We start from the raw sequence: 27,566 nt of genomic DNA, 5'->3' as shown, positions 1-27,566 counted from the left end.
AGCCATAAGTGATAGATAAACTACCAGCTCAAGTGGTAATGCTTGAGCTAGGCTACAAAGGAAAGAGTTCATCTGGGTAGAGCAACATGGTGACCCAGGCCCAGGAATGACAGCACACAGTGTTTGAGGAGGTTCAGTCACAGCAGAAGCCAGGACACAAAGAAAGGGGCTACAGGAGACCTATGCAGAGAGGGGAAGACAGTCACAAAGAGGCAAGGGACCAGCCCACCAACTCCACAATAGGCACACAGAGAAACTTGAACCTCCCTGCAGGTCAAGGTATATCCACAGGCTCACAGCAGTCAAATGGGCTCAGTCTGAAACGTGACATTTTCCAGCTCAGTGACCTTGAGCAGCTATTTAATCTGTGAACAAAAAAATAATAATAGTTCCTACTTCATGGGGCTGTGGCATCAAGTAGGTAAACATATGCAAATTGTAGGGTGGCACCTGGTGGTGGTCAGTGCTGTATGACATAAGTTGGTGCCATCAGTGCTGCTGACAGGCTTCCTAAATAGGGGACCATCATTCAACATGATGCACAGGTCCCTGCTCAGAGAACGAGCTGGAGAGGTGAACCCAGAGGTGGCAGAGAAGATGGAGGCCTGAACCAGCATGGAGGTCCAGTGATAAGAAACCAGGACAGCTTTACAGGGCAAGACCTGCCAGGACTGTGAGGGCGGAGGCCCCTCAAAGAGGGAAAGAGAACTCTCATGGACTTCCAGATTTTGCCCAAGATTGATACCTAAACACTGTTATCAATTATGAATTTTGGAAACTCACTTTAGCGAGTGGCAAATAAAAGTAGTGGTTGCATTCTAGGCATACTGACTGAGGTACCAATGAACCATCTAGGTGGAAATAGCCCACGACTGGTGGGTTCATAAGGATTTGAGGTTCAGGAGAAGGGTCTTAGCTGGACTCACAGATCTGAGGTCATCAAAAGATGGACAGTGGCTTCAGCACAGGCTCAGAAAGGACTACTCGGACAGTGTTAACTGGGGGACCAGAAAAGAGCCTAGACAACACTGTTGTTTAAGGAGCATAAGAAAGAATTGCAAAGAAAACAAAAGCGAACAGAAAGGCAGGAGAAAAACCAGGCCAGTGTGGTGTCAGACCTGTGGAGCATGCCACACCAATGCTGTGTATGTCTGATATTCCACAATTTAAAAAATGAAAAGACACCAGGGGAGGACAAAGTCTAGAGGGGGGTGATCACAAATGCTAGATGAAGATAAAAGCCCACCTGTCACCCAAGGAGTCATTTGTGACCTTCTATGAGAGCAGCTTCAGAGCAGAGGATACTGAGTCAGGATGCAGGGCTCAGGAGTCACAGAGAACCTGCTTTTCTTCCAGGAACTAGACTGTGGGTGTACAGCACACATGATCATACATGACAACTATGTCAGGTTGGAATAACTACTCCAATGGTTAACAACTCACTTGGAAATGCATCAAAAAATGGAATGTCTTGATGAAAGGAGAGATGCACAGATAAGGGAGTGGCAAGTAAAGTAAAATGAAATTGTGAAATCTAGGTGGTAGTGATTCACTGTAAAATTCTTTGAACTTGGCCCTGGCCAGTTGGTTCAGTGGTAGAGCGTCGGCCTGGCATGCGGGAGTCCCAGGTTCGATTCCCGGCCAGGGCACACAGGAGAAGTGTCCATCTACTTCTCCACCCCTCCCCCTCTCCTTCCTCTCTGTCTCTCTCTTCCCCTCCCACAGCCAAGGCTCCATTGGAGCAAAGTTGGCCCGGGCGCTGAGGATGGCTCTGTGGCCTCTGCCTCAGGCACTAGAATGGCTCTGGTTGCAACAGAGCAACGCCCCAGATGGGCAGAGCATCGCCCCCTGGTGGGCGTGCCGGGTGGATCCCGGTGGGACGCATGCGGGAGTCTGACTGCCTCCCCGTTTCCAACTTCAGAAAAATACAAAAAAAAAAAAAATTCTTTGAACTTTACTTTGTCTGAAAGTCTTCATAACAAAATGTTGAATAAAGAGGCAATAGGGAAATTAAAATTATCAAGTCTTCTCAATTCCAAATGTACACTAGAATTCCCAATACAACCCAAGGAAAAAAGATATTACTAGTATTTTAAAATTTAGGTTTTATTGTAATTCTTATCTTATTAGAATTCATGTTCTAGTACTCTGGGTTGAGCTTTGTTTTACCAAAAGTACATGACTTTTAGTGTAGTTTTTAAGTTACCTTTTATCAGAAAAATGCTGCATGACAAAAAACCTCAGTGGCACACACAAAAAAGCATTTCTTTAGGTTAAAAAATCTGTTTTAAACTATAATATGCTAAAATATCTATAGATATAACCTACATAAACAAAAGCTTTTTGGAATCAATTTTTAATACAGCAAAAGGGTTCTGAGACCAAAAGGTTTTAGAACTTCTGGTAAACGATTTCCTGTTAAATTCAATGAAATTCTTTCAACTGTCTTATAAAACGATAATTTTAAAAATAACTACTCAGCCCTGGCCGGTTGGCTCAGTGGTAGAGCGTCGGCCTGGCGTGCGGGGGACCCGGGTTCGATTCCCGGCCAGGGCACACAGGAGAGGCGCCCATTTGCTTCTCCACCCTTCCCCCCCCTTCCTCTCTGTCTCTCTCTTCCCCTCCCGCAGCCGGGGCTCCATTGGAGCAAAGATGGCCCTGGCGCTAGGGATGGCTCCTTGGCCTCTGCCCCAGGCGCTAGAGTGGCTCTGGTCGTGGCGGAGCGACCCCCCGGAGGGGCAGAGCATCGCCCCCTGCTGGGCAGAGCCTCGCCCCTGGTGGGCGTGCCGGGTGGATCCCGGTCGGGCGCATGTGGGAGTCTGTCTGACTGTCTCTCCCCGTTTCCAGCTTCAGAAAAATACCAAAAAAAAAAAAATAACTACTCAAAGGCCAGAGAAAAAAGTTACAGAACTTCTTTCACTTAGAATATTATTAAAAGTAATTTCTACCTCACCATATACATTATAACCGTCCCCCTAAGTTGTAATAATAAAAAATATGAGTGTGTGGCTTTAGGAAGACTCAGAGCTTTCCCAATGTGTGTGCAACAGTCCTGCACAACATTCCTGAGAAACTCAAGGCCTCAAAAAAAAATACACAGTCAACTACTTGTTGTTGAAGCCAGAAGTGGGCAACTACTATAGTGTTCTCTTTACACCAGTACTTGAAAATCTTTACAATAGCCTGACCAGACTATGGTGCAGGAGATAAGAGCATTGGCCTGGGACACTGAGGACCAAGGTTCAAAACCCTGAGGTCGCCAGCTCACAAGCTTGACTGTGGGGTCGCAGGTTTTAGCATGGGATCATGGACGTGACCCCATGATTGTTGGTTTGAGCAAAGGTCACTGGCTTGAAGCCCAAGGTTGCTGGCTTGAGCAAGGGGTCACTAACTCAGCTGGAGCCTCCCGGTCAAGGCACATATGAGAAAGCAATCTGGCCCTGGCCGGTTGGCTCAGTGGTAGAGCGTCGGCCTGGCGTGCAGGAGTCCCGGGTTCGATTCCCAGCCAGGGCACACAGGAGAAGCGCTCATCTGTTTCTCCATCCCTCCCCCTCTCCTTCCTCTCTGTCTCTCTCTTCCCCTCCCGCAGCCAAGGCTCCACTGGAGCAAAGTTGGCCCGGGCGCTGGGGATGACTCTATAGCTTCTGCCTCAGGTGCTAGAATGACCCTGGTTGCAACAGAGCAACGCCCTAGCTGGGCAGAGCATCGCTCCCTGGTGGGCGTGCCGGGTGGATCCCGGTCGGGTGCATGCGAGAGTCTGTCTGACTGCCTCCCCATTTCCAACTTCAAAAAAATACAAAAAAAAAAAAAAAAGAAAGCAATCAATGAACAACTAAGGCAATAACAAGGTGATGTTTCTCATCTCTCTCCTTTCCTATCTGTCCATCTCCCTCTCTCTCTCTCAAAAGTCTTTACAATAAATAGTGTAGAAAACAGTAATACTTTCACTTTTTAGTATGTCCTTTTAAGCACCACCACCTTGATTTTCATCTTCTGCCTTATTCAGTCTAACATAAGTAGTGAAAGCATTAGCTCTGGGTTGAAATCCCAGCTTTACCTATCTGTTACTTATCTGTGACTCAGTTCTTCCATTGGTAAAATGGGAATTATTTTTAGAATTAAAATAATTTTTAATTTGTGGAATTATTTTTAGAATTAATTAGGTATAACGGAGACACCACAAAGCTCTAAGGAAGATTGTGGGTTAGTCTATGCCAGAGGTCCCCAAACTACAGCCCGCGGGCCGCATGCGGCCCCCTGAGGCCATTTATCTAGCCCCTGCTGCACTTCCGGAAAGGGCACCTCTTTCACTGGTGGTCAGTGAGTACTGTATGTGGAGTACTGTATGTGGTGGCGCCGCAAAGCGCAGCATCGCTCACGTACAGTACTACTTCCAGTGACGCAGGACGCACATGTCACAGCTCCGGAAGCATGTCACATCACTTGTTACAGCTAGCAGTGACAAATATGGAACCGGACAGTGACCATCACATTAGCCAAAAGCAGGCCGATAGTTCCCATTGAAATACTGGTCAGTTTGTTGATTTAAATTTACTTGTTCTTTATTTTAAATACTGTATTTGTTCCCGTTTTGTTTTTTTACTTTAAAATAAGATATGTGCAGTGTGCATAGGGATTTGTTCATAGTTTTTTTTTATAGTCCGGCCCTCCAACGGTCTGAGGAAGAGTGAACTGGCCCCCTATGTAAAAAGTTTGGGGACCCCTGGTCTATGCAGTAAGTCTGACCAGAGCAGTCAGGGTTTCAGACTGTCCTAACTACTAACCCCTAAGCTTTTACACAAAAGAAATGGAAAAGTTTGAACTTTTTATAAGCTCTATCAGTGAAGACTTCCAAATAAGCAAAGAAAAACCAAAACACAGGTGGGTGACCAGACAATGAGAAAACTTTATAATAATACTTCAAGTGACTTCAGACTTCTAGAATAGCAATAACCTAGGGACCCCAAAGAATATTGTGAGAAGTGTGACTAATAAAACCAAGTTAACTTGCTTGCCAATTTCTGGATGAAAGAAACTATAACCTGCAGATAATTAATGATGTTCTGGCACAGGTGCTACTAAAGCTGGCTCACCATCTCTCTGGACACCAACACACACAAACAAAAGAGTGACAGAGAAAATAACCACATATTGTGCAATTATATTTTTTAAAAGAATGAGGGGGCCCTCAGTGGATAAGAGTGTTGGCCCTGTATATGGACCTCCCAGGTTCATCAGAGCACACAGGAGAAGCAACCATCTGCTTCTCCCTCCTCCCTCTCACCCTTCTATCCCTCTCCAGTGGCTTGACTGGTTCAAGCGTGACCTGAGATGCTGAGGATAGCTCCATTGGAGTGCATCAGCCTCAGGTGCTAAAAATACCTCACTACTGGAGCATCAGCCACAGATGGGGTTGCCAGGTAGATCCTGGGTAGATTCCATGCAGAAGTGTGCCTCACAATATCCCCCCCTTCTCACTTAAAAAATAAGGGGGGTAAGGGGTTCTTGATAATTATGTCTTGAGAAAAAAATACTGTGGTGAAGAAGAGGCAAGGCCTTCTGATCAGGAGGGTACAGGGCACAGGTTCTATGCTGGACGGTCGGAAGAAAAAGGGAGCAACACCCTGCCAGAGACACTGCTCCCCAGATGATACACAGGATGGAAAAGGACAAGAGTACTTTTAGGGGAGAAAGTGTCTATGACTGAGTTGAGGCCCAGCTGCATCCTGAAAATGATGGTCCCCGGAGTGGAGTATATAAAACAAGCTGACTGCATTCCCAGGGCTGCTATAAGGATTTCATTTTAATACCAGGCCCTGGCCAGAAGCAGTGGATACAGTTTCAGCCCCACATATGGACGTTCTAAGTTCGATTCCAAGTCAGGACAGCCATAAGAAACGACCATCTGCTTCTCCCCTCCTCCCTTTTCCCCTTCCGCAGACAGTGGTTTGACTGGTTCGAGTGTGGCCCCAGGTGCTGAGGAAAAACTCAGCTGGTCTGAACCGGTCAGCCTCAGGTGCTAAAAATAGCTTGGTATCCAAGCACTGACCCCAGATGGGGTTGCCAGGTGGATCCCGGTTGGACTGCCTGTAGAAATATGCCTCACTATCTCCCCTCCTCTCACCTAAAAAGAAAAATACCATAACATGGTGACATATACATAAACACTATGTAGGATTAGAACACAGACATATCCAGCATATGACCCAAGTCAAGGATAAGTGGCTTGGCTCACTATGGTCTTGTCAAAATGGGGCTTTATTTTTTAACATTTTATTTATTGATTTTACAGAGAAGTATCAACTCATAGTTGTTTCACTTTAGTTGTTCATTGATTGCTTGTTGCATGTGCCTTGACCGGGCAAGCCCAGGGTTTCAAACTGACAACCTCAGCACTCCAGGTCAATGCTCTATCCACTGCACCACCACAGGCCAAGATAAAAATGGGGCTCTATTTTAAAAACAAAGTCTTTACTAAGCATCTGTGAGGTACAAAGCTCTGTGCCTGAGACAGGAGTTAGATGAAGAACAAAAAACACAAACCAAGCAAGCATGACTCCCACCTTAGCACAACTCAGTTCTAGGAGACACACAAACAAAAGGGGGAAGGAACAAAGACAGCTGAGTGAGGGAGGGAATGCTCTCTAGGGCCTCATGATGACCATCCAAGTCGGGGTCATCCTGACCATTCCGACAACTCTGCAGACTTGAGCTTCACTGTCGAGCCACCTAGTCCTACACATCAGCTTCACTCTCCTGGGAAGTCTCTCCCACCTTCACACAGTTAATCAACTGTACTGCAAACCAATTCTGTGCCTGTCCAGTTGGCTGCAAAAGTCAGGCATGTGAGAATCAAGGCTCACAGCTTCATCTGACATGTGCCCAACATCAAGTCCAAAACTGCATTGCCCAATAATGGCATCTGTGGGCCACACTAAACTACTGCAAATGCCATTACAACCGCAATGGGGAAAAAATAAAATTTCAGGTCTTTAGTTGCGTAAACCACGTTTCAAAAGTGCTCAAAAGGTACATGTGGCTGGTGGTGACTGAGTTAGTGCAGTTACAGAACATTCTATTATATGAAGTTCTTGAGGATAGTGCAGCTCTAGAATTTAGGACTCATTTTGGTGTGTGGTGGGGAGGAGGGTGTAACAACTTTTGTTTTTCCCCCCCTAAATAAACATCAATATTTGAGATTTTAACAGCCAAGATACATTCAGGTATTAACTTACAGAATTTAGAAAAATAATATACCTTACTATGACTACTAGTGTTTATGAAAGATCTGAAAGCATTTAACAAAAGACCATAGCAAGATCTTCCTTCTAAGCTCTAGTACAACTCCTTCCCTTCAACCCTGCAGGTGGACCGACTCACCTTTGGAGTGTTTTCCTACAGTCCTCTTGGGCAGTGACTCCTCAGTGGAATGTGCTGATGTACGCAGTGCATGCTCCAAGCTATTACTGACACTGGTGACAGGGGTTTCGGTTCTTGGAGTGACCTAAAAGGGACAAAAATATAATCATCTTACTATTTTCTTCCATTTGATTCATATGGAATGATATTCATGGTTATTTAAGTCATTTATGTTTAGTATAGTTTCAAATTTTTCTATAAAACATGTCATAAAAGCACCTCCTGTGAAAGACAAAACTTTCACCAATCTACTACTCACTGAAATTTAAAAACAGCCCAGAGAGGCCCTGGCCGGTTGGCTCAGTGGTAGAGTGTTGGCCTGGCGTGCGGAAGTCCCAGGTTCGATTCTCGGCCAGGGCATACAGGAGAGGCGCCCATCTGCTTCTCCACCGCTCCCCCTCTCCTTCCTCTCTGTCTCTCTCTTCCCCTCCCGCAGCCGAGGCTCCATTGGAGCAAAAAAAGATGGCCCGGGCGCTGGGGATAGCTCCTTGGCCTCTGCCCCAGGCACTAGAGTGGCTCTGGTCGCGACAGAGCGATGCCCCGGATGGGCAGAGCATCACCCCCTGGTGGGCGTGCCGGTGGATCCCGGTCGGGCGCATGCGGGAGTCTGTCTGACTGCCTCCCCGTTTCTAGCTTCAGAAAAATACAAAAAAAAAAAAAAAAAAAACAGCCCAGAGAACCTTAAGCAAACATGGGATTAAGCAAACACAGAGCCACTCTAGTGCCTGGGGCAGAGGCCAAGGAGCTATCCCCAGCGCCCGGGCCATCTTTTTTTGCTCCAATGGAGCCTCGGCTGCGGGAGGGGAAGAGAGAGACAGAGAGGAAGGAGAGGGGGAGCGGTGGAACCACAGACACTACTCTCTTGCTGTAGTAGCCTTTCTCTTTCTTTCTTTCTTTCTTTCTCTTTCTCTCTCTTTCTCTCTCTCTCTCTCTTTAGTGAAAGTAGGGGAGATAGACTCCTATGTGCACCTCAACCAGGTTCCACATGGCAACCAAGCTATTTTTAGCACCTGAGGAGGATGCTGGACAGAGCATTCCTCAGCACCCGGGGCCAATGTGCTCAAATCAATTGAGCCATGGCTGCAGAAGAAGAGAGAGAGCAAGAAGGGGGAGGTAAGGGGATAAGTAGATGGTTGCTTCTCCTATGTGCCCCAACCAGGAATCGAACTTAGGACTTCTACATGCTGGATCAATATTCTACTGCTGAACCAACCCACCAAGACCAGCAGCAGCATTTCTAATAGCAAAAAGCTGAAAACATCTTCAACAGCTACCAATACAGACCCAACCAAATCACCAACAGTGCATCCAGATGAACTACGTACAGTCATAAAACCACCATGAAAGCTCGTCAACATATAGGAAAATTAAAATGCACACCACAGCCTATCTGGTGGTGGCAGAGTGCATAGAGCATCAACCCAGAACACCGAGGGCCTTGGTTCGAAACCCTGAGACTGCTGGCTAGAGCATGGGATCACCAGCTTGAGTGTGAAATCATTGATATGATCTCAACATTGCTGGCTTGAGCCATCCCCCCCAGTCAAGCAAGTATGAGAAGCAATGAATAAACAACAAAAGTAAAGCAACTATGAGCTGATGCTTCTCATATCTCCTCTCCTCCTCTTTCTCCCTTCTTGTCTTTCTCTCTTAAAAAATAAAATAAAATAAACCACAAAGTACCATCCCCTCCCCTTCTCTTCTTTGGTTAAAAGTAAATGTATTTGTGTGTAAATAAATTGTAAAAGAGCCTGGAAGAATATGGGAAACCCTTCTTCCTCTAGTAAACAGAGGAATGAGAGGAGGGAGGAAGGAGGAGAAAGGAAGGAGGAGAAAGGAAGGAGGAGGGAGGAAGGAGTGGAAGGTAGAAGGAGGAGCGAGGAGGGAGAAAGGTGGGAGGAGGAGAAGGAGAGGAGACTTTCCTGAGTGGCATAAGAAGGATGCAGTAACTTCCCCTCCCCCTTAATAACAACTTTGTATTTAAAAATTTTAGAGCCAAAATATATTTATGACTTGTAGGATTTGGAAGAAAAAATGACCAATGCTTTAACTTCTTCAGAGTCACAACTAAATGTATGTCAAAATTTCAAAGAATAGGCCCTGGCCGGTTGGCCCAGTGGTAGAGCGTCGGCCTGGCGTGCAGAAGTCCTGGGTTCGATTCCCAGCCAGGGCACACAGGAGAAGTGCCCATCTGCTTCTCCACCCCTCCCCCTCTCCTTCCTCTCTGTCTCTCTCTTCCCCTCCTGGAGCGAGGCTCCATTGGAGCAAAGATGGCCCGGGCGCTGGGGATGGCTCCTTGGCCTCTGCCCCAGGCGCTAGAGTAGCTCTGGTCACAACAGGCGACACCCGGGAGGGGCAGAGCATCGCCCCCTGGTGGGCGGGCCAGGTGGATCCCGGTTGGGCGCATGCAGGAGTCTGTCTGTCTCTCCCCACTTCCGGCTTCAGAAAAATACAAACAAAAAAAAAAATTCAAAGAATAGAGGAAAGTCAAGATTTTAAAGTTTATCAAAAAAGGCATGAGTTTTAACAGGTAGAGAGAAACACTACACTATACACATAGTAAAGGGGAAAAGGAGAGTGGCTTTTGGTCCTGATTCTGATAAAGAGCTGACTTGATACAGTACAGATTCCTGAGTTCTCTAGCCTTCATTCTCATTAGTTCACTTCACTACCTAGAGATTAGGTGGGAGCTAATCAAAAAAACCTGTAAGGCATTGTAAGCACAGACCCCATCACCCACATAAAGGTCTAGACAGAGATGAGGGCACTGAGGCAGAGACAGGAGCAGAGGTCAAAGCAGGGAATTGGGAAGAGATGATGAAGATGGCTCCCACTCCTCCAGGGCAGAGCTAGCGTTTACCACATTAAATGCAGAACAACATCCAATCAATCATGCACAGAAAACTGCAGTAAGACCACATGCCAGGTACACAACAAACTCTCCTCCTACCTTTGTCAAAGCCACTAGGAGCAGAAAGACTTCCCTGCTTTGTGCAGTCAAGTCTCAATGTGCACGCACAGCACAGGACCTGTCCTGTGCTACATGACCACGCAAGAAAAGGAACTCATCACAAGTCTAAGTAATCTGGAAGTTAATGTAACTCAAGAAATGCCCCTATCAATCCAATACTCCCTCAAAAGGTCAATTCTTTCAATAACATTATTAAGATGTTAGTTATCAAAACAATTAAATTTTAAATCACTTAATTTAACTAAATTGGATTGTTTCCTTTAGATTTGGCGGTTTCTTTTAGTGTTCCATGGTCAGAGAACTCCAGAAATGAACTTCTTTCCTATTAACATAACAGAACCAATGAGTATCAAGGAATTACTAAAAAAAAAAACAAAATTTTTAGTTCCAACAGTTATATTACTATGGGAAACAACTCAGGAAGTTGACGTTTATCACTATATAATAAACCACAGCAGATTCCATCCTACTTGGCCTGACTTAAATGAACCCCAATGCTCTCTTAGCTACCCTGATAAGTAATTCTAAATCTTGGTCCTAAGAAGTGGCCAAGTTGTCTAGATTAGTGACAAACCTCTCCCACCTTGAGCTCACATACACATGACTGCTGCGTTCTCTACACATACTGCTTGCCCATTCTGAAACATCCCCAACAGCCAAAGAAAACCAGCATCCCAACTCTTAGCCTGCAGAGAGGAGGACAGAGGAAGGCAAAGGGTGAGTAGAGGAGAATGTACTATAGTCATGATGTTTAATGTATTTAATACTGTAGCCAGGAGAACACAGATTATGAAATAAAGAGAGTTGGACCAAAAGGGCGGTTTTCAATCTTGGCTGCACAAGGAACCCCCAAGGCACTGGAAGAACATACACCAACGCGAAGTCCGACACACTCTAATTAAGTCAGAAGTTCTGGAGTGGGGCAGGGACACTAGTTGTGGTTTTCTTTTGTTTTGTGAGTTAAACTCCCCAGGTGATTCTAATTGCAGCCAGGTGTGAATCACTGACAGCCCCACATCCAGGTTTATGTATCATCACCATGATCTTGTTAATTCTCAGCAAAGTCAAGAGAAAACCCAGAGAGAACAGGAAGTTCCTTCTGAGAATTAACAGGAAAAATTAAAGGGTATAAAACGATTTGCCATGCTACAAAGAGAAAGGGGGGGGGGAAAAACCTGAGTTACCCTATCAAAACATATACATTGACTGACCAGTGGTGGCAAAGTAGATAGAGTGTTGACCTGGGATGCTGAGGTCCAAGGTTTGAAAACCCAAGGTTGCCAGCTTGAGCACGGGGTTGTCGACTTGAACATGGGGACATCAAAATGATCTCATGGTCATTGATTTGAGACAGAAAGTCATTGGCTTAAAGCTCAAGGTCACTGGCTTGAGCAAGGGGTCACTGGCTTGGCTTGAGCCCCCAGGTCAAGGTACATATGAGAAGCAATCAATGAACAACTGAAGTGAAGCAACCATGACTTGATGCTTCTCATCTCTCTCCCTTCCTTTCTCTTTCTCTCTTAAAAAAAAAAAAATGCATTGCATATGACATAAATCCATGAAAGAATTCTTTAAAATTATCACTAGAAAAGAAATATTTGTTTACCTTGGTATATTTCTCTCAAAGCATCTCTTCTTAGTTTTTCAAATGTTCACTTTTTCATAAAGCCCTTATCTTTTACTTGGCTCTTTTGTTTACACTAAAAGCGGTCTTCGCTTGCATTTCCCAGAAATGCTGTATTTTGGGGTTATTTTTGGTTAAGTTAATTTTGCCCATGTGACCTACACATTCAACTCAGATGCTCTCTGACTCACACTTACAGCAGAGCTCCAGTCATCAGCTAGATGTGCATGACAATGAAGACTTGATCAGTTCCAAATGTCGCTTTCTGCTACTGCTGAGGAAGGTAATGAGAAAATGCTCTTTAAAGACAGAGCCCAACTCAACCTTGATGGATGTTACCCAATAAGTTTAAAGTCCTTTTTTATGCAAGGCCCTTGCTTTATTTTTAAACGAATACTCAGTATGTACCCCGGTAGCTAACCATTCTTTGCATCTTCAGTCAGCCTCTCCTATGAGCTACAAGGGCCTGGTTCCTGCCGTCTCAGAGCTCCCACTTTTCCACTCTGCTCCACTGCAGCCATGGGGGGGGGGGGGTGACACGACAGGACACTCAGCAGCCACATTCTGCCTGGAGGCTTACGCCCTAGCTGTGCCCTCTGCCTGGAATGACCCCCTCACTGCTGTCCCATCTACACTCAAATGTCATCTTCTTAGCAAAGCCTTCTTGAAGCTTAGTGAGGCAGAGACTTATTGTCTGTTTTGTTCATTGCTGTATTCTCTGTACTTCAAACAGTGCCTGAAAAGAAATAGTCACTTAATATGTCTCTGTAAAATACATGACTGTATCACCAAACTTTAATGAAATTCAGAATTAACCTAACCAGAACAAACAAACAAACAAAAAACAACTACCCAAATCTATTTCAAGGTAAAATTTCTATTATCTAAATTATGTTCTACACAATCACTAGAGTACTGCATCAAGTCCAATAAAGGACTGACAAAGCTTAGGCCATGAATGAAATCAGACTCTAAAATGTGCTACTCGTCACAAGGCACACACTCTATTCTGTGCTTCTGCCAAGAAAATGATTTTGGTCTGACATTCACCACACATCTAGAAAGACAGTAATGGGCTCTAAAGTCCCACCACCTGGACTCTAAAGCTCACACCTTGGCTCTGAGAGAGCCAACCCTCTGATTATTACAGCTGTTTAAATCTCTATTTAAACAGGCCTAGACTAGGCCTCTGCTTCCAAACTTTAATATGCAAAAACCCTTCCAGATCTTGTTAAAATGAAGATCTGATTCAAAAAGGTCTATGGTGGGGCCTGAGATTCTGCATTTCTAACCAGCTACCAGGGGTACCAAAGTTGCAAGAGTTTTTCAAGATAAAGGAGCTTGCCATGGTCAGAAGATTCACACCCTCTTTTTAAGCAAGACGTAAAAAATCCAGTGCTGTGTAAAGAATTAGATCAGATGAACTCAGACCCCTTCCGTGGTAAGGTACAGAGAAGGCGGGCATGTGTTAGACAGCACTGACTCCCACTAATTCTCTCCCTCAGATATTTATACTCCTCCTCAGTCCATGAATCTTATGAAAGAGATGTAGCATTACACAGGCTACTTTAAAGCTTTGTGTTTAAAATTCACTTTAATATTCATGGACCAGCCTGACTGGTGGTGGGGCAGTAGATAGAGCACTGACCTGGGATGCTAAGGTCTCAGGTTCAAAACCCCAAGATTGCCATCTTGAGCACAGGCTCACCAGATTGAGCTTAACTATGGAAACACTGACAGCATCCCATGGTCACTGGCTTGAGCCCAAGGTCACTGGTTTGAGCAAGGGGTCACTGGCTTGGCTAGAGCCCTTTGGTCAAGGCATGTATGAGAAGCAGTCAACAAACAACTACAAGCTGATGCTTCTCATCTCTCTCCATTCATTTCTCTCCCTCTCACCCCACACCCCATCCCTGCCCTGCCCTTAAAAAAAAAATTTATGGGGGCCGTGGCCGGTTGGTTCGGTGGTAGAGTGTCGGCCTGGCGTGGAGTCCCGGGTTTGATTCCCGGCCAGGGCACACAGGAGAAGTGCCCATCTGCTTCTTCACCCCTCCCCCTCTCCTTCCTCTCTGTCTCTCTCTTCCCCTCCCGCAGCCAAGGCTCCATTGGAGCAAAGTTTGCCCAGGCGCTGAGGATGGCTCTGTGGCCACTGCCTCAGGCTCTAGAATGGCTCTGATTGTGGTAGAGCGACGCCCCAAGATGGACAGAGCATCACCCCCTGGTGGGCATGCCGGGTGGATCCTGGTCGGGCACATGCAGGAGTCTGTCTGACTGCCTCCCTGTTTCCAACTTCAGAATAAGAAAAAGAAAAAAGGCCCTGGCCGGTTGGCTCAGCAGTAGAGCATCGGCCTGGCGTGCGGGGGACCCGGGTTCGATTCCCGGCCAGTGCACATAGGAGAAGCGCCCATTTGCTTCTCCACCCCTCTTTCCTCTCTGTCTCTCTCTTCCCCTCCCCGCAGCCAAGGCTCCATTGGAGCAAAGATGGCCTGGGCGCTGGGGATGGCTCCTTGGCCTCTGCCCCAGGCGCTAGAGTGGCTCTGGTCACGGCAGAGCGATGCCCCGGAGGGGCAGAGCATCGCCCCCTGGTGGGCAGAGCGTCGCCCCCTGGTGGTCGTGCCAGGTAGATCCCGGTCGGGCGCATGCAGGAGTCTGTCTGATTGTCTCTCCCCGTTTCCAGCTTCAGAAAAATACAAAAAAAAAAAAAAAAAAAGGAAAAAGAAAAAAAAAATTTATGGACCAGAACCACAATTTTTAGAGGAGTCTTAATTATTAAAAATCTATTTCATTAAAAATCACTTAAAGTTATCCAAGTGGGATGTGCTAACACAGGGGTCGGGAACCTTTTTGGCTGAGAGAGCCATGAACGCCACATATTTTAAAATGTAATTCTGTGACAGCCATACAACAACTCGTGCACATTACGCATTATCCAATAAAAATTTGGTGTTGTCCCGGAGGACAGCTGTGATTGGCTCCAGCCACCTGCAACCATGAACATGAGCGGTAGAAAATGAATGGATTGTAATACATGAGAATGTTTTATATTTTTAACATTATTATTTTTTATTAAAGATTTGTCTGCAAGCCAGATGCAGCCATCAAAAGAGCCACATCTGGCTCACGAGCCATAGGTTCCCAACCCCTGTGCTAACATGTAGTGGGCTAAGGAAGAACCCCAAACACGGACAAATAAGCTGACTGGAGCCGTCAGTCTCCAAAAGTCACCCTCACTTCATGCTACTAAAAGGCATTTAAAACAGCTCCCAAAATGGCAATAAGCACCAAAGCAAGGTTTTTAACTTTCTGGGGGGGGGGGGGGAGCGCCTAACCTCTAGTGGCACAGCAGATAAAGCATTGAACTGAAATGATGAGGTTGCTGGTTCAAAACCCCAGGCTTGCCCAGTCAGTCGAAGCACATACTAAAAGCAACTACTATGAGTCGATTCTTACCACTCCTCCTCTGGTCTAAAATCAATAAATAAAATTTTTAAGAAAATCAAACACAAAACAAAAACCTACAGCTGTTTGATGAAGCCTACTGACTCTCCTAGAAATATGTGTTAAATGCATAAAATACACAGGATTGCAAATAAAGCCAATTATACTAAAAACAGGATCTTAAAGACAAACTTCACGGTTTTGTTTTTGTTTTTTGCAACAGAGACAGAGAAAGTGAGGACAGATAGCGACAGAGAGGAAGGGAGAGAGACGAAAAGAATCAAATCTTCATTGTGGCACCTTAGTTGTTCATCAATTGCTTTCTTATATGTGCCTTGAAGCGGGGGTGGAAGGGGGGAAACGGCTACAGCAGAGCGAGTGACCCCGTACTCAAGCCAATAACCATGGGGTCATGCCTATAATCCCGTGCTCAAGCCAGCGCCCTCGGGATTTCAAACCTAGGCCCTCTGTGTCCCAGTCTGACGCTCTATCCACTGCACCTCCGCCTGGTCAGTTTTTTAAAATTTATTTTTTGGGGTAATACTGGGTTTAGGTGCACAATTATACAGGTTTAGGTGCACAATTTTACAACACATCATCTGTACACTGTATTGTGTGTTCACTCCCATAAGTCAAGTCTCCATTCATCACCATTCATGCCCCCAAATCCTTCTCCACCATCCGTCCCCCACAATCACCACTGCTGTCCATATCTCTGAGTTTCTTTTTTGTCCTTTTTTTTGCTCAACCCCTCCACCCCCCTCACTGTACACCCCCCACAGCTGTCACCCTGCTCTGAGTCGGTCTCTATCTTGCTTGTTAGTTCATTCTGTTCATTAGATTCCACATGAGTGAAATGATAGGATACTTGAAAAGACGAACTTCTTCAACACACTTATTAGCAAGCTGGTGTCATATAATCTAAAGTAATAATGAGCACAAAGGATATCTTAAGATGCCTCATCCACTGCAATATGAAAACATCTGATTTCTGTTGGTGACAAGTCACAAGCACTGTTAGCACCACAGTGAGTTTCTTCCTGTTTTCAAAATGGCAGCAAATGCTATGTTTCCAATTAGAGGCCAGAGAAAGTAAAGCGTGATCTTCCATGGCCTTTGGTAGTGTAAGGGCATAGCAGAGTTGGCCAGTAAGCTGCAGATGGGAAATGGCACTGAGGGCATGGGGAAAGGTGATCCCTTCTGGACCAAAGTACCAAGAAACCACCACTCAAAAGCACTCCAACCATCAGTGCCCTCCTCACTTTTTTTTTTTACCTGAATAGTATATATTAACATAAGCACTGTCTTACAAAAATGAGCACTGATAGGAAAATCCTCACAGTTGCACTTTAGAGTTCAGGTGTTTTTCATGGAAGAAAAAAGTGTCTTTTTGATGCTACAAGCAGCTTCTTATATTGCATCAAGTTTGAACCACTTTACCTAATTTTTAGAACTCTTCTAGTTTTCCATCCTTATTTTATTTATAAAGTCTTATTTTCACTAATCCTAACGACACTTAACAGTCACAAAGAAGCTCGGTTTCAATTTTGCAGGTAACGTAGCATTTGCCGCCATTACAAAATTAGGCAGAAAATAACAGCTCTTGTGACTTTGCAGTAGTTCTCAACTGGGGGCAATGCCCCCAGGGGATATGGCCATGTCTGCAGACATTTTTGGTTGTTATAATTGGGGGCAGGACTCTACTGGCATCTAATGGGTGGAGTCATGGATGATGCTAAACATCGTACAGAGCACTGTACAGGCCCTCAAAGAATTTCTTGGCCAAAACCTCAACAGTACTGAAGTTCAGAAACTCTACCCACACCCAATTCCTTTTCTCCACTATAAGCTGTAAGTTTTTTAAAGCAAAAGCAACCTTTCTAACCAGAACTCTCCAAACCTAGCCCAAATCAGAGAAGGTCTATAGGTGGCCTTCCTTAATTATCTCATCCCTCCCACCGCAATCCCTCTAAAACAAATGCAATGCTTAATTCTGACTGGAAGTATATGCAGGATTGTTTTCCCTACCCCAAACTTACCCTTTACATATATGCCCTCACAATGCCCAGCCAGGCCCAGCAGGGCATGCAGCATGCACTCAAATGTTCAATGTGTAAGTGATGTATAGGAGGTCTTAAGAAAAACCTGCTAGCCCTGGCCAGTTGGCCCAGTGGTAGAGCGTTGGCCAAGCATGTGCAAGTCCCAGGTTCAATTCCCGATCAAGGCACACAGGAGAAGCACCCATGTGCTTCTCTGCTTCTCCACCCTTCCCCCTCCCCCCCCCTTCTGCTCCTGCAGCCATGGCTCGAATGGCTCGAGCAAGTTGGTCCTAGGCACTGAGGATGATGGCTCCGTGGCCTTACCTCAGGAGCTAAAATAGCTTTGGTTGGGAGCCTGTCTGCCTCGCCACCCTTCACTTAATAAAAAAAAAAAGTAAAACCTGGTAAAGCGATGGCTAATCTCTTAAGGAACCCAAGTTTCAATATCTTAGTGATGCTATAATTAATTAATGATTAGCAATAAGAAAAGAAACAAAAGGAATGCAGTAGGCCAGCAACAGGACAGCCCATTTGTTAACAAAGCAATGGTTCTGTGGGCAGGCCCTCCATCAAGAATCACTTGGGGCCCTGGCCAGTTGGCTCAGTGGTAGAGCGTCAGCCTGGCGTGCAGAGGTCCCGGGTTCGAATCCCGGCCAGGGCACACAGGAGAAGCACCCATCTGCTTCTCCACCCCTCCCCCTCTCCTTCCTCTCTGTTTCTCTCTTCCCCTCCTGCAGCCAAGGCTCCATTGGAGCAAAGAAGGCCCGGGCACTGGGGATGGCTCCTTGGCCTCTGCCCCAGGTGCTAGAGTGGCTCTGGTCGCAACAGAGCGACTCCCCGGAGGGGCAGAGCATCGCCCCCTGGTGGGCAGAGCGTCGCCCCTGGTGGGCGTGCCGGGTGGATCCCCGTCGGGCGCATGCAGGAGTCTGACTGTCTCTCCCCGTATCCAGCTTCAGAAAAATACAAAAAAAAAAAAAATCACTTGGGAATGCCTACAGACAACCGTATGCCTTCCCCTCACACATGAAGTTAAAAGTCCAATAATCTACCCTCAGACATACCCAAACACATTCAAAATCACACCTATACAAGGTTTCCACTATAGCGAAGTATATACTAGCAAAAGACTGGAAACAAGCACCAATGGAATCTAGGCAGCTGAACACAAAAGGAAAAGTGACACGAAAAGGCTGTTAAGATATGAGTTAAGTTTAAAAAGCAGAGTGCAGCCTAACCAGGTGGTGATGCAGTGGAGAAAGCATCGAACTGGGACGCAGATGACCCAGGTTCGAAACCCCTAAGTCACCAGCCTTAGCACGGACTCACCAGCTTGAGTGTGGGGTTGCTAGCTTTGAGTGTGAGATCATAGCCATTACCTCATGGTCGCTAGCTTGAGCCTAAAGGTCGCTGGCTTGAGCCCAAGGTCTCTGGCTTGATCAAGGGGGTCACTCACTCTGCTGTAGCCCCCCAGACAAGGCACATATGAGAAAGCAAATGAACTAAGGTGTCGCAATGAAGAACGGATGCTTCTCATCTCTCTCCCTTCCTGTCTGTATTTCCCTATCTGACCCTCTCTGTCTCTGTCACAAAAAAATAAAAACAAGTAGAGTGTATACTGCATGCCTACGATGTAAATACTTTGTAAGAGGACATAAGGAATAAATAATTAAAAATTTATTATATGTTTATAATGTACAAATATATTATATATTTATAACCACATTTTGTATAGTTCTTGTCATATTACTTATTCAAAGTGCTTACATATATATGCATCTATGTGATGGCTACAGTACTCATTAACTCCACTTTAACAGTAAGGACTGATGCTCATCGAGAATTTCTGCAAGGTCATCTGACCAGTAGGGAGCAGTCATACAGCTACAGAATCCCATGAGTTGGTGCGGATTCAATCCAAAGAGAGGAGTTTTAGACAGCCACCAGTTTTTGATCCATGCCCCCTTCCCTACAATCTGGGTGTGTGTGTGGGGGGGGTACCTTCTCTTCTAAACAGACATTCCACTTAAAAATGGACTCTATCCCTAGCGTGCGGAGGACCCGGGTTCGATTCCCGGCCAGGGCACACATGAGAAGCGCCCATCTGCTTCTCCACCCCTCCGCCACGCCTTCCTCTCTGTCTCTCTCTTCCCCTCCCGCAGCCAAGGCTCCAATGGAGCAAAGATGGCCCAGGCGCTGGGGATGGTTCTGTGGCCTCTGCCTCAGGCGCTAGAGTGGCTCTGGTCGCAACATGGCGACGCCCAGGATGGGCAGAGCGTCGCCCCCTGGTGGGCAGAGTCTCGCTTCATGGTGGGCGTGCCGGGTGGATCCTGGTCAGGCGCATGCGGGAGTCTGTCTGACTGTTTCTCCCTGTTTCCAGCTTCAGAAAAATGCAAAAAAAAAAGGACTCTATCATGACAAGTAATCACCTATTCTAAAACTAGCGCCCAACAGCTTGAAGATTATTTAATTATTTGAACTACAGTTAGACAAAATGCCTTAAAGCAGGGGTCTCAAACTCAACTCAGCATGTGGGCTGCAGAGCAAGATCACAGCTGTTCGGCGGGCCGCACTAGGTCTACAAAAGGCAACTGTTACGCAACACTTTTCTCACTGCAGTTGAAAACAAAAAAAAAAAAATCAGTACAACAAGCACAATCGTACATGCAGTTTACTCAGTGTCACAAAACGACCAGAAACTGTAGTTCGCATCACAACTGCTGTTAACTAAGCTAATATCTAGCTAGGACGCTAGAGAAATGAAAAATACAAGTAGGCCCCTAGGCTTACTTAATTTTATCCAAAGTATTTTGAACTTCGTGGATTAGTCTGCGGGCCGCACAAAATTGTTCGGTGGGGCCCGCGGGCCGCGAGTTTGAGACCCCTGCCTTAAAGAGTCAATGCTCATAAAATGTTAAAAAGGGAGCAACATCATCCCCCAACTAGCAAGTGCAAATTGGTACAACTGTCTTGACAGCAACTAGGCACATGTAACAATCATTCATTACCATCTGTACCTTTGGGTCCACTAATCCTGCTAAGTGGCATCTATCCTAAGAATATAACCAGTGATACAAAGGTATGTGTGCAAGGAGACTCATCTTAGTTTCAAAAAAAGAAAAAATAAATACCGTATTTCCCCATGTATAAGATTCACCTTAATTTGGGGTCCCGAAATTTGGGGAAAAGGTATCACATAAAGTTATTGAACTCAAGTTTATTTATTATAAAATTCATACAACTCCTCATCACTGCCAAAACTCCCATCCATTAGCTTGTCCTCATCTGTGTCAGACGACAAATCACTATCTTCAATAATGAGTGCAAAAACAAGTGCAAAAAAGCAGGAAATGCAAGTAAAATAATCTACAACCACTGTAATATGATGCATCCAGTTTTTAGATCCCAAATTTTTTGGGAAAAGGGTACGTCTTATACATGGGATAATATGATATGAACAACATACTCAGCAAGATTAATATATAAATTAATTCACATCTATACACTTAAATATAATTATTATGCAGTCTTTTAAAAATAATTCCAGAAAGCATAAGACAGAAGGAATGCTCACACTTAGATAAATGAAACAAGGTAGTATTTTTTTCTGGGTCATTTATTTTTATTTGCTTTTTTAAAATTTAAGCATAGTTGGTATACACAGTATTATATTAGTTTCAGGTGTACCATATAGTGATTTGACATTTTTATACCTCACAATAGGGTCACCTCACTAATTCTAGTAATTATCTAATCCAAATCATGTCACAATATTATTGACTTTATTTCCTTTAACCCATTCCCCCCACGTATACAGAAACAGTCCTTGAAAAAATAAAATGTGGCCCTGGCCAGTTGGCTCAGTGGTAGAGCGTCGGCCTGGCGTGCAGAAGTCCCGGGTTTGATTCCCGGCCAGGGCACACAGGAGAGGCGCCCATCTGCTTCTCCACCCCTCCCCCTCTCCTTCCTCTCTGTCGCTCACTTCCCCTCCCGCAGCTGAGGCTCCACTGGAGCAAAAGATGGCCCGGGCGCTGGGGATGGCTCCTTGGCCTCTGCCCCAGGCGCTCGAGTGGCTCTGGTCGCAACAGAGCGACACCCCGGATGGGCAGAGCATCGCCCCCTGGTGGGCATGTCGGGTGGATCCCAGTAGAGCGCATGTCTGTCTGCCTGCCTCCCCGTTTCCAGCTTCAGGAAAAAAAAAATACAAAAAGAAAAAAATAAAATGCACCATAATATTAACAGTATTTATCATTGCTGGGGGATTATTTTTTGTTTTCCAATTTTCTTGCAAGGAACATCACTATTAGAATTTAGAAAAGAAAATTAGAAATAAAGTCTGAATGTAAGTACCTTTCTATAAGCTATGAACAATATGAAAGTAAAATAGAACAACTTCTAAAACCAAAACTGCTCATTTTCTTGACAACTGTCCAGCAGCTCCCTACCAACCTGAGCATTCTTTTTTTTTTTTTAAGAGAGGGGAGGGACAGAGAGGAATAATATACTAGGGCATGAGGAAAGGCTGCCTGGGCCATCCAGGAGCAAAGACAATCGATCCTCTGGGAGCCATGGCTAGAATGAATGGCATCTGGCAGTTTATGAGAGAGGTGGGACTGGAAAGACAGTTGTTTCTTTTTGTTTTGTTTTGTTTTTTCTTATGGGAGAGAGGGACAGATAGGGACAGACAGACAGGAATGAAGAGAGATGAGAAATATCAATTCTTCATTGCGGTTCTTTAGCTATTCATTGATTGTTTTCTCATATGTGCCTTGACGGGGGGGGGGGGGGGGGGGGCTACAGCAGACCAAGTAACCCCTTGCTCGAGCCAGCGACCTTGGGTCCAAGCTGGTGAGCTCTGCTCAAACCAGATGAACCCGCACTCAAGCTGATGACTTCGGGGTCTCGAACCTGGGTCCTCCGCATCCCCGTCCAATGCTCTATCCACTGCACCACCACCTGGTCAGGCCCAACCTGAGCATTCTTAAGGAGCTGTTGGAGCCTGACCAGGCGGTGGCGCAGTGGATAGAGCGTTGAACTGGGATGCGGAGGACATAGGTTCAAGACCCTGAGGTCGCCAGCTTGAGCACGAACTCATCTGGTTTGAGCAAGGCTCACCAGTTTGGACCCAAGGTCACTGGCTTAAGCAAGGGGTTACTTGGTCTGTTGTAGCCCCACGGTCAAGGCACATATGAGAAAGCAGTCAATGAACAACTAAAGTGCCACAACAAAAAACTGATGATTGATACTTTTCATCTCTCTCCGTTCCTGTCTGTCCCTATCTGTCTCTGTTTAAAAAAAAAAAAAAAAAAAGGAGCTGTTGGAGGTGCTGAGCACCATACACAAGATATGAGAGATGCTGGCCTCATGGGAGAACAAATAAGATAATTTCAAAGAAAATAAGGGGAAAGGGTGGGGCATGATTCTTGGTGGTTCAGAAACAATAGCAGAGCTGCAGTCTAACTGGAAAAGGAGCTAGTCAAGCCAAGAACTGCAGGAAGGGCCTTTCAGGCACAGGAACAGAAAGGGTGGAGCCTGGAGGCAAGAAGAGCTGGACAGAAAGACCCTCCTGGCTGAAGCTTACGAGTGCCAAGGAGGCAGCAGGGCCAGGTACCCTCAAGTAAGAACATAAACTCCAAAGTGTCTACAGGCAGAGTAATATATTGAATATTTTCAGTTTGTTTTCCAAGTAACCCATCTCTACATGGGAAAGAATAACATCTGTTAAATACTTTTAACTCACTGGAGGAAAAAATACATAAAATCAAAAAGAATGATTTGTAAGCATTTTATTAAAATAGTAATTACATGTCTCTAAAAACCAGAACAAGAAAATAGATCGTTTAATAGTGAAAGCTATTTGCTGACTTAGGCCAAGTGAAAGCCAATGCTAACCAAAATCCATTTCCATATCAAAACATTCCTTTTAATATTTCTTATCCAAGAGCTCTATTCATTAAAAAAATAAAAGATTATTGCTCAAAACCTCAGCAAAAGGCACCAAGGACTTAGCTAGATGAACACCAGCAATGTGACTATAAAGCTAAGGTCTTCTGCAAGCAGCCTGCAGAACCGTGTAGCTTCCACCACCAGGAGTTTCTAGCCCTAACTGTGCACACCTGAGCAGCTTTTACAAATCAGCTTCCAGGACACCAGAAATCAGGCCAATTAAACCAAAACCTGGGGTGTGGTACCCCAGTACCAACAGCTCTGAAAGGGTCCAGAAAAACTGCTCCAGAGACTCTGCAGTGCAGAACCACATGGATTTGAGTCTAGAGGTAAGAGGCAAAAGCCTTGAGTTGACTAAAGACAATACTTCCCCTAAGCTATCAATGGGCTTAAAACAGCATCTTAATCAACTTCCTACGGTTGTAAAAGGATTAAAGTACCTAGTCCCTGGCAGGGGTCCCCAAACTTTTTACACAGGGGGCCAGTTCACTGTCCCTCAGACCGTTGGAGGGCCGCCACATACAGTGCTCCTCTCACTGACCACCAATGAAAGAGATGTCCCTTCCGGCAGTGCGGGGGGGCCAGATAAATGGCCTCAGGGGGCCGCATTGTGGCCCGCGGGCCGTAGTTTGGGGATGCCTGCAAAGTTTACAGAGCCTGTTACATAGCAGATGCTCCCAGTTATCCAGCCACAGTTATCCAGGCTGGTGACACAAATGAGGAGCAGGGTTGTGGGGAAAACAGCTCTATTAGTCTTGCTCGCTGGTTTACTGGCTGCAAGCACTTTGCCTGATTAGTGCATGAGCACATGGCAGTGCCACGTGTGTGTTCAATGTAGGGCTATAGGTGCTTGCTTTCCCTCCAGGGCACTTCTCCCAGATTGCTCTCCCGCCACTGCAAAGTGAAGTTTTCCAGCTCCCTTGACCTTCACTGCAAAAAGCAAATTTTCCTTTATTAGCTCTTTCCCTTCTTTATTTATTCACTCGCTTGTCTTTGTGAGCCTCCAATAAATGGGTATGGCCCTACACTTTCTGGCTCTGCAGTTCCTCTACCATCTGCCCAAATCCAATGCAAATCTGCCTGGCCTAAACCACCAGCATTACAAGGGGGTAGCAAGAAAGGCTTTTGTTTTTTTAATTTATTAATCTTAGAAAGGAAGGGGGCCTGACCAGGCGGTGGCACAGTGGATAGAGCATCAAACTGGGATGCGGAGGACCCAGGGTCGAGACCCCAAGGTCACCAGCTTGGACCCAAGGTCACTAGCTCAAGCAAGGGGCTACTCGGTCTGCTGAAGGCCTGCAGTCAAGGCACATATTAGAAAGCAATCAATGAACAACTAAGGTGTCACAACAAAAAAGTGATGATTGATGCTTCTCATCTCTCTCTGTTCCTGTCTGTCTCTATCTATCCCTCTCTCTGACTCTCTCTCTGTCCCTGTAAAAAAGAAAGGAAGGAAGGAAGGAAGGAAGGAAGGAAGGAAGGAAGGAAGGAAGGAAGGAAGGAAGGAAGGAAGGAAGGAAGGGGGGGGCTGATCTGTTGGCTCAGTGGCAGAGCATTGGCCTGGCATGTGGATGTCCCATGTTCGATTCCCAGTCAGTGCACACAGGAGAAGTGAACATCTGCTTCTCCACCCCTCTCCCTTTCTTTCTTTCTCTCTCTCTCTCTCTCTCTCTCTCTCTCCCTCCCTCCCTCCTGCAGCCATGGCTCGACTGGCTTAAGCGAGCTGGCCTCGGGCACTCAGGATGGCTCCATGGCCTCCACCTCAGGTGCTAAAAACTGGCTCCGGTTGCAACAGAGCAAGGGCCCCAGATGAGCAGTGTATCGCCCGCTAGTGGGCTAGCCGGGTGGACTCTGGTAGGGGTGCATGTGGAAGTCTGTCTCTCTCTGCCTCCCCTCTCATTAAAAAAAAAGAAAGAAAGAAAAGGGGCGGGGATAGAGACAAAAACATCTATCTGTTTCTGTATGTGCCCTGGCCAGAGTGGAACTGGCAACTTCTGCGTATCTGGAAGACAGTCCAACCAACGAGCCATCTGTGCAAGAAAGGCTTTTGTCTGAACAGCCACACTACCCAGCCTTCATTCAAAGCTTTATTTAAACACAATTCCAACAGGCCGAGGTATATTCTCCTAGAGCAGAGCAAATAATAAGACTGTAAATTTAAGGTGGCAGAGGGAGAGCCCAAAGATATCAATGGTTGCTAGAGAAACATACAATGTTAGCAGTAAGAAACCACAAGTAAAAACCATACAGATGCTTTTATTTTTAAATACACACACACACACACACACACACACACACACACACACACACACACACAAAATAATTTTAGAGAAGGAAGAGCCAGGAAGGGAGAGAGAGAAAAGCATCAACTCGTAGTTGCTTTCACTTTAGTTGTGTACCTATTACTTCCTATATGTGCCTTGACCGGGCAGTGCCACTTCACTTGTCTCCTGGTTCAAGCCAGTGGCCTTGGGCTTTTCACACCAGTGACCTTTGGAATCAAGCCAAAGAGCTTTGGGATCATATGAATGATTCCCCGGCTCAAGCCAGTGACCCCACGCTGATGAGCTTGTGCTTAGAGAGGGTGACATGAGGCTTTGAGCCAGAAACCCTCAGCATTCTGAGTTGACACTTTACCCACTGCACCACCACTGGTCAGGTCATACAGATGCATTTTTAAAAGCAGAAGCTTAAAAGGCACCTGATCAGGTGGTGGCACAGTAGCTGGAATATCGACCTGGGATGCCGAGAACTCAGGTTTGAAATCTCGAGGTTGCCGGCTTGAGCGGGCTCACAAGTTTGAGTGCCAGGGTCGCAAGCTTGAGTATGGGACCATAGACATGACCCCATGGTCGTTGGCTTGAGCAAGGGAGTCACTGGCCCCAACTAGAGCCCCCAGTCAAGGCACATATGAGAAGTAATCAATAAACTTCTAAAGTTCCACAACTACAAGTTGATGCTACTCATCTTTCACCCTTTCTGTCTCTCTGCCTTGCAATAAATCAGGAAATAAAATGCACCACCACAGCCTGACCAGGCGGTGGTGCAGTGGATAGAGTGTCAGACTGGGATGCGGAGGACCCAGGTTCGAGACCCCAAGGTTGCCAGCTTGAGCGCAGGCTCATCTGGTTTGAGCAAAGCTCACCAGCTTGGACCCAAGGGGTTGAGCAAGGGGTTATTCAGTCTGCTGTAGCCCCACAGTCAAGACACATATGAGAAAGCAATCAATGAACTAAGGTGTCACAACGAAAAACTAATGATTGATGCTTCTCATCACTCTCCATTCCTGTCTGTCTGTCCCTATCTATCCCTCTCTCTGACTCTTTCTCTGTCTCTGAAGAAAAAAAAAAAAACACAACCACATAAGAACAAACAACCCAACCTACATAAACTCCGAAGGCAACACTATGTTTGACGATAAAACAATACATTCGGCCCTGGCCGGCTGGCTCAGTGGTAGAGCGTCGGCCTGGCGTGCGGGGGACCAGGGTTCGATTCCCGGCCAGGGCACACAGGAGAAGCGCCCATTTGCTTCTCCACCCCCCCCCTCCTTCCTCTCTGTCTCTCTCTCTTCCCCTCCCGCAGCCAAGGCTCCATTGGAGCAAAGATGGCCTGGGCCCTGGGGATGGCTCCTTGGCCTCTGCCCCAGGCGCTAGAGTGGCTCTGGTAGCGGCAGAGCAACGCCCCGGAGGGGCAGAGCATCGCCCCTGGTGGGCGTGCCGGGTGGATCCCGGTCGGGCGCATGCGGGAGTCTGTCTGACTGTCTCTCCCCGTTTCCAGCTTCAGAAAAATACAAAATAAAATAAAATAAAATAACAATACATTCAAGAAGACAGTCCCTCCCCCTTCATGAAAAACTTAAATTACGTGACCATGTAATATCAAAAAAGTTTAACACTGTGTAATGCTGGTGGCCAAGGCCAGGCAAGTCCACATTGGATTCAGGCAGACAGTAGAGAAACTGCAAAGCCAGAAAGCGCTGGGCCATTCCCGTTTAATAACGTCTCCAAACAGCAGGCAAGCAAACAGGCAGGGGAAAGCCTCTTCTCACAGAAGCAAGCAAATGAACAGTAAAACGACTCCTCACAGCGGCAGGCAGATAATTTGCCATCCGCAATCTGAAATCCAACCT

At 46.0% G+C, this 27,566-nt stretch overlaps 1 protein-coding gene across 2 annotated transcripts in view; it reads right to left on the bottom strand.

Annotated features, from left to right (window-relative positions):
• The window catches only part of ZCCHC14 (zinc finger CCHC-type containing 14), an 82,388-nt gene that overhangs the window by 36,051 nt on the left and 18,771 nt on the right, over nucleotides 1–27,566 (bottom strand). For both annotated transcript variants that reach the window (XM_066243055.1, XM_066243056.1), the window contains exon 2: nucleotides 7,381–7,504. In XM_066243055.1, the coding sequence (XP_066099152.1) occupies nucleotides 7,381–7,504 (124 nt within the window). The remainder of the gene's footprint in view (nucleotides 1–7,380; nucleotides 7,505–27,566) is intronic.

Source organism: Saccopteryx bilineata, chromosome 9 (genome assembly GCF_036850765.1).
Source record: "Saccopteryx bilineata isolate mSacBil1 chromosome 9, mSacBil1_pri_phased_curated, whole genome shotgun sequence".
NCBI lineage: Eukaryota > Metazoa > Chordata > Mammalia > Chiroptera > Emballonuridae > Saccopteryx > Saccopteryx bilineata.
This window is presented reverse-complemented; position numbering and strand designations above follow the sequence as displayed.